The following is a 7,759-nucleotide window of genomic DNA, read 5'->3' as shown; positions in this document are numbered from 1 at the left end:
TTCAGCCTTCTCTGCCAAAGAGCGCTGGGGCCTCATCAAACTACAAATTCCAGGACACAGTAGCACAGAGCCATAGTACTTAAAGGGGCGTCAAATTGCATTACTTCTACAGTATATATGTATCTCGAGTCTTCGTTCTCTATCTATAAACAGAGATAGGGACATTACTGTGATATGCCTTGAGTAAAACATTCCTCATCACGAAAGTCATATCTGTGCTTAGAATAACTAAATATATTATCAGCTGAATATTGTAAGGGGTGTCTACAAGGACATCACTAGAAAGCAAGATAATCATCCAAAATGTTTACTCTCCCCTGGAGATTGTGAGGCAATGGATGCCATACATTCTGATTGGTTACCATTGCTGCTGCAGTACTCATGGTGGTTTCTTGGACATTGGAAAGTGTGAAAGCTTCAGTGAAAATGTCAAAGAGCTTATATCGAAATTTACAGGTAAATCATCTACCTCTTGTCCAGATCATCCAAACAATCCAAACAAATCTAACATATTGATATTTCAGCTATTGAAATAAGTCAGCTATGAGTTAGGATAAAGTGACTGCCAATATCAAATATTTAAGTTACTTAGACTTCAGTGTTAAAGAAAGCACACCAGATTATATTGCCTTTCAATACTAAAAATGTGGGAATTGCAGGAAAATTTCATGGAGGGGTGGTGGTCATAAATTGTCTAATAAACCTGTTAGATTGTGATGTCATTGAAAATCATCACCTCAAGCAAAGTGTTAGACAGTGTAAAGAAATGTTTTTCCCCAGGTTAGCTACCTAAAGACTCAACACAATGAAGTCCAAGTTGCTGTTTTGATTACAGGCCTATCTTGCATTTCAAATGAAAACTGATCTTCATACAATCCAGAGATAATTTTCCATACCTCAACACATTAACTTTACTAAAGTAGCAGTATTACTGATAGCCCAAACAATCCATACTTTAAATACAACTACTTAGCCTAGTTATATATTCTTTTTCCAAGATTTGAGAAAAGAGTCTAGAGCACAAAACAAAATAGAAAGAAATGGCTGGATTCAATTTAATGAAAGGGATTGCCTATGTACTCCAAAGCCACCAAATTCTGACTGATCCTAGAAGCTAAGCAGGGTCAATCCTGGTTAGAACTTGAATGGGAGACTGCAAATAAATACCATGTGCTGTAGGCTACATTTCAGAGGAAGGGACTGGCAAAGCCACCTCTGAGGATTCCTTGCCAAAGAAAACCCGATGAAATTAATGGGGTCACCATAGGTTGACAGGGGGCTTTAAAGGCACACACTCACATACATAATTGAATGAATTGTATTATATGGTCACAGACCAGGAGTTTATGAATAGGACTTGTTGAATGACTAATTTAAGTCCTATTAAGGCCAGGAAAGCAAGGTTTGGACCATACTCAACCCAATGAATGAACCTGAGCGAGTCACACTCTTTCAGCCCCAAAGGAAGGCAATGACAAATCCATCTGAGTCCAAAAAAGACTTATGGTCATGGATCAGATGGCCATAAGCCAAAGTAGACTTAAAGGCGCTTAAAGCCAATGAACATTTATAAGAATCTGGTCCCAGTATGGCCAAGTCTGGATCTTTATTTTAGAAGTTTCTTTATGGGCAAAGTTGGAATATTCATAGATTTGGGGATCCCTGAAACCATACTCCCTCAAATTCTGTATGTAATTAAAACTAGAGGTGTAGAACATTATGTTGGTTGATTTGGATTTCGGAGATCCGGCACCCAAGCTGCTGGAAATGGACTGGGAAGGACCCCTTCGGAGCCTTCCTGGAACAAAAAAAAGGAGCACCTAATCTTTTGGCTAATTTTTTTGGAAAGATTCATTGGTTCAGACTTATTTTTCACATTAGTATTTTGACTGTTTGTTTTGCAAGCACAAGCAGCAATCTCTCCGTGGTGGGGGCAATGGAGCTCAGTAGTGAGTGCAACCACACTGGCTGCATCACAATTCTCAGCCAATTAGAGGGCTGGTTCTGTCCATTCTCCTCCCCGCTTGTGGTGCGTGCTGTTTTGAACTTTAAAACTTTATAAAAATTCCCAAAAATCAGTGGATCAGTGAAATGACTTGAAACTTGGCAGGCTTGCCGTCGTAAATGTATCCTACAAATGTGGCAAGTTCTGTTCTGATAGCCATAAAAGATGAGCCTCGTAAGTTTCTCCATTGGTGCCATTAGACTGAATATTACCAAAATAAAAACAGAACCTAGGGCATTTATTTATTGTGTCAGAAGCAAATTGAGAGTGTAGTTATAATGTATTAAAAAAACTACAAATAAAGTTAAAAACTTGGCATGATACTAAATTTCTTTTGACCAGAAGCTGGCCACTTGGAGTGCCTTGCTATTAGAAGGTCCTCCATTGTGTATGTGGCAGGGCTCAGGCTGCATTGTAATAGCTGGTCTGTGGTTTGCTCTTCTCCACACTCGCATGTCGTGGACTCCACTTTGTGGCCCCATTTCCTAAGACTTGCTCTGGATCTTGTGGTGCCAGAGCGCAGTCTTCTGTGTGCCCAGAAGGGAATCTCTCATCCAAATCAGCCATGGCTTGAGGTTCCGGGTTTTAGTCTGCCACTTTTGGACTCTCGCTTGCTGAGGTGTTCCCGAAAGTATTTGTAGATCTTAGGAAGCTGTTTCTTGATTTAAGATGTTGGCATGCTGATTGATATCCAAACAGAGGGTGGGCCGGAGATGTCAATGCCTTGGTCCTTTCATTACTGGCTGCTACTTTCCAAATTATGGGATGTGCCGAATACACATCTGAACCCTGCTCCCAAATTTTCCCAAAAACGGAATCAAAAACAGAATGGATTTCCGCTGTTTCACACCAGTAAATCTGTATATAAATGGCTTTGGGAAATAAAACCTAACAAGATAAAATGAAGATACCATCTGGATTTAATGTATTGTGGAAGGTTATCATGGCTGGAAACACTCGGTTGCTGTGAGTCTTCCGGACTGTATGGCCAATTTCCAGAAGCATTCTCTCCTGACATTTCACCCACATCTATGGCAAACATCTTCAGAGGTTGTGCTGTCTGTTGGAAACTAGTCAAACGGGGATTATATATCTATGGAAGGTCGAGGGTGGGAGAAAGAACTCTTGTCTGTTGGAGGCATGTGTGAATGTTGCAACTGGCCATCTTGATTAGCAATAAAAAGCCTTGCAGCTTCAAAGCCTGGCTAATTCTAGCCTGAATGGATCCTTTGTTTTCCCTGATTGTTTCCTGTCTGGAATTCCCCTGTTTTTGAGTGTTGTTCTTTATTTCCTGTCCTGATTTTAGAGATTTTTTTAATTCTGGTAGCTAGATTTTGTTCATTTTCATGGTTTCCTACTTTCTGTTGGAAATGCTTGTAGATTTCCATGGCTTCTCTGTGTAGCCTCACATGGTGGTTGTCAGAGTGGTCCAGCATTTTTGTGTTCTCCAATAATATGCTGTGTCCAGGTTGCTTCATCAAGTACTCTGCTATGGCTGACTTCTCTGGTCGGATTAGTCTGCAGTGCCTTTCGGGTTCCCCAAAATCCCTCTAGTAGTTTTGGACTTCAGCTCCCAGAACCCCCAGCCAGCTTGCCTAATGGCTAGGAATTCTGGGAAATGAAGTCAAACAAAACAAAAAGCTGAAGGCCCAATGCAGGGAAGGACGGACCTGGAGTCAGGAGGAGATCCTTTGAGGGGGCGGGGCCAAGATGGAGGGAGGGGCGGGGCGAGGGAGGCGCCCTCTCTTGGGCCGGAACCATTTCTCCCCGGAACCTTGTTGCTGCGGCTCGCGTTCCCGGGCAGGACCGGTGACGAGGCAGTCTTGGCGGCGCACGAGCGGCAGGCAGGCAGGGAGAGCGGAAGGCGGCGCCAGTGGAGCCGGGGCCGGGAGCGGCGATGGCGGAGACCATTGTAAGTGGCCCTTGAGAGGCAGCAGGGAAGGAGGGGGAGGGAAGGCCTTGGCGGGGCGTTGAGGCCTCTGGGGGAGAGGAAGCGCCCCTTCCTGTCTGTGTGTACCTCTGCCTCTCCCCGCTCAGTCCTGGAGGGCCTTTTGTCACAGAGGGAGACCGGCTGCTCCCCAACCCCCCCTTGGGCTTCGTCCTTTCCCCCTTCCTCCTCCTGCTTTTCCTGACGCCGCACCTTGACTGACACGGTCGCCCCTTGACTCCTTTCCTTTTGGGAGAGGAAGAGGGTTTCTTTCCCTTTGAAGAAAGAGAGGTTGGGGGATTCGTCCTCTTTGTGTCCCCCTCCAAATCCGCCTTTCCCCTTCATATTAAACACCGCTTCCACTTATATCCTCGGGGTGGACTCTGCCTCTTCCCAAAAGACACCGGAAAGGGTGAAACCGGGTAACTACGATTCCCAGAATTCATCAGGGCGGAACTATGACTCAAACTAATTTAAAACTCACAAGCAGAATTCAGAACGATCTTAACAGTTTAGAGAAATGGGCCGAAACTAACAAAATGAAGTTCAACAGGGACAAATGCAAGATACCCCACTTAGACAGAATAAATAAAATTCAAAGATACAGAATGGGGGACGCCTGGCTCGACAGCAATACGTGTGAAAAAGATCTTGGAGTACTCATGGAAAACAAGTTAAACGTTTATTGTGTCAGAAGCAAACCGAGGGTACAGTTGTAGTTTATTTAAAAACACAAACAAAGTTAAAAACTTGGCTTGATACTAAATGTCCTTTGACTAGTAGCTGGCCACTTATGAGTGCCTCTGGTGTTGCTATTAGTTAAACATGAGCCAACAATGTGATGTGGTGGCTAAAAAAGCCAGTGGGATTTTGGCCTGCATAAGGAGTATAGTGTCTAGATCCAGGGAAGTCATGCTACCCCTCTATTCTGCCTTAGTCAGACCACGCCTGGAATCACACTGTGTCCAGTTCTGGGCACCATAATTTAAGGGAGATTTTGACAAGCTGGAATGTGTTCAGAGGAGGGCGACTAAAATGATCAAGGGTCTTGAACAAGCCTAATGAGGAGCGGCTTAAAGATCTGAGCATGTTTAGCCTGCAGAAGAGAAGGCTGAGAGGAGACATGATGAGGGCCATGTATAAATATGTGAGGGGAAGTCACATGTAGGAGGGAGCACGCTTGTTTTCTGCTGCTCTGAAGACTAGGGCACAGAACAATGGCTTCAAACTTCAGGAAAGGAGATTCTAGCTGAACATTAAGAAGAACTTCGTAACAGTGAGAGCTGTATACCTGTCTGCCTCGGAGTGTGATGGAGGCTCCTTCTTTAGAGGCTTTTAAACAGAGGCTGGACGGCCATCTGTCGGGGGTGCGTTGAATGCAGTTTTCTTGCTTCTTGGCAGGGGGTTGGGCTGGAAGGCCCATGAGGTCTCTTCCAACTCAATGATTCTATGATTCATAAAAAAACTTGTAGTGTAGAAAGACTACAATGTTGTTGCCCCACCCCCAGCTGTCAAATTGTGTTTTCGGCCAGATGTATATAAACATGTTTCTTTATGGATGACTTTATATTTAACTTCAGACTACCACTACGTGATGGATAAATGTGAAATCTGGTGATTAAATTTAACTGTTCATTGGAGCGTAGTATATTATAACTTCACTTGATTCCGTCCTCCCCCAAAAACAAATCTGTTTAATGACTGTTCTATCTTTCTCTATCATCCAATGCTTTTGGGTTTGGAAAGATCGGCCGCTTACAAAAAACGTTGCCCAGGGGACGCCCGACTGAATTCACTCAATCTTCGGGGAGGCTCTTTCCGTGTCCCCCCGCTGTTGCCCGCTTTTGGTCCAAAACTATTTAGTTGCTTGTGATTTCTCTTCTCTCTTTTTTTTAAATTTCCATTATTTGAAATGTATTTGTTGTACATTGCTTTTGACACGAAATAAATAAAAACCTCTCTCTATCCAGGTTCAGGTTTAATACTATAGTCTTTGTTATACTTCCTGATGACTGTGTTGCTAGGAGCTTTGTCTCCTTGTCCACATGTATGTGATCGTATGTAGGAAAAATGTGATGAATTCAGTATGTAAAATTACTGATGTTGCTTTCTTCATCACTGTAGTGGAAAGCAAAATGTGTTTCTAACTCACTTCCTCATGAGACTGGCATTCTTCAGTGTAGTGTAATAGACTATTTTCTACTGCAAAACTTTAGAAACATTGGAGATTCTATGCCTTTTTAAAAGGGTGTTCTAATTGTTTGGGCACAAGGCCAAAGATTTGTCAGAGGGTAAACTTGTTTTAGAAAATGTGTTGTTGAAGGCTTGAATGCCACCATGTCAGACTACACAGAGAAGCCATAGAAATCCACAAGCATGTGGACAATTTCAACAGAAAGGAGGAAACAATGAAAATGAACAAAATCTGGTTACCAATATTAAAAAAACTCTAAAATCAGGACAGTAAATAAAGAACAACACCCAGAAAACAGAGAATTCCAGACAAGAAGCAATCAGGGCCAGCTAGCACATCCCTACAAAGGATTCCTTCAGGCAGGAAGCAGCCAGGTTTTGAAGCTGCAAGGCCATTAAATGCTAATCAAGCTGGCCAATTGCAACATTCACACTTGCCTCCAACAGACAATAGTTCTTTCTCCCACCGTGGGCATTCCACATATATAAAGAACCCCACTTGCCCAGTTTCCAACAGACCTCACAACCTCTGAGGAAACTTGCCATAGATGTCGGTGAAATGTTAGGAGAAAATGCTTCTGGAACATGGTCATACAGCCTGGAAAACTCACAGGAACCCACTTGTTTTAGAAAGTTCATCAGCATTTCATCTTAGCACTAACAAGGCTAGGAGGTGCGTAGTGTTATGCTCCTGAGTAAGACTTTATTGACAATTGCTTTGCACTAAAGTGGTTTATATGAATACACATGGACTTCATCTATACTGGCCATTTAATGCCGCTTCTAATTTGTATTGAAGAAAGTAGTTTCGCTGTACAGAAAAATTCATGGGAATCCTGGAACCAGTTTGAGGCTTTTGTGTTAATGATATAGACTGCAAAGCACAGATGCGCGCATTAAGGGCATTCTTTCGCACACTTTTGTGGGAGTTTGTTGTCTGGCTGCCACAGTTTCAGACTGTATTAAGTGACCAGTGGGGCCTTTCTGATCTTTTTCTTTATGCGAGAAATTATTCCTTACCCTATATATACAGCAAGAAGGCAAAGCTAAGAGGCTTGCTGATGTGATCAGGGAAGAAAGTTTCCAGTGTATTTTGTTTCATGTATTTGGATAAGAATACACATAATATAGGAAGCTCACTTTTAATAGGACAGATTCTATGATTTATGTCTAGATTATTGGTCTAGCCATCATTGTGTATTGTGCACTCATAGCAGGTTTCCAGAATTTTAGATCTCAGATTTGTAGGTGCCATCTGGTTAGCTTGTTGTCTGACTCCTTTTAAACTTAAGGTGCCATGGCTGAACTTGGGTTATTTTGTGTGCTTACAGCTGAAGTACTTTCCCTTTCCAACCTATCAGAGAATTTGAACACTATCTAAGTGTGATATATATTCATCTGCAAAGCCTCCATAGTACATACAGGTTCATATCACATAGGTATGAATGCACAATGAGGAGAAGTCTCAGGCAGCAGGAAACAAGAAAGAGGGTATATACAATGCTAGTGTCCTGGTTATACTTTGCTCAAATCTTTGAATATGTGTGTGTGTATATACATATGCACATGCACAGAGGTGGTCCCCAAGTTACAAACATCCAACTTACTAATGACTCACAGTTAAGAACAGGGGT

At 42.6% G+C, this 7,759-nt stretch overlaps 1 protein-coding gene across 2 annotated transcripts in view; it reads left to right on the top strand.

Moving 5' to 3' along the window:
• The first annotated feature begins 366 nt into the window (after positions 1-366).
• nploc4 (NPL4 homolog, ubiquitin recognition factor) overlaps positions 367-7,759 on the top strand; it is a 68,040-nt gene continuing 60,647 nt past the window's right edge. Inside the window, exon 1 of one of the 2 annotated variants that reach the window (XM_062970829.1) lies at positions 367-456. In XM_062970829.1, the coding sequence (XP_062826899.1) occupies positions 382-456 (75 nt within the window). In that variant the 5' untranslated portion in view covers positions 367-381. Of the gene's footprint in view, positions 457-3,759; positions 3,918-7,759 lie in introns of those variants that run through there. The other variant, XM_003217039.4, reaches the window with a different exon arrangement.

The sequence above is a fragment of the Anolis carolinensis genome, chromosome 2 (assembly GCF_035594765.1).
Source record: "Anolis carolinensis isolate JA03-04 chromosome 2, rAnoCar3.1.pri, whole genome shotgun sequence".
Taxonomy (NCBI): Eukaryota; Metazoa; Chordata; class Lepidosauria; order Squamata; family Dactyloidae; genus Anolis; species Anolis carolinensis.
The sequence above is the reverse complement of the archived record's forward strand: the minus strand, read 5'-3'. Positions and strand labels throughout refer to the sequence as shown.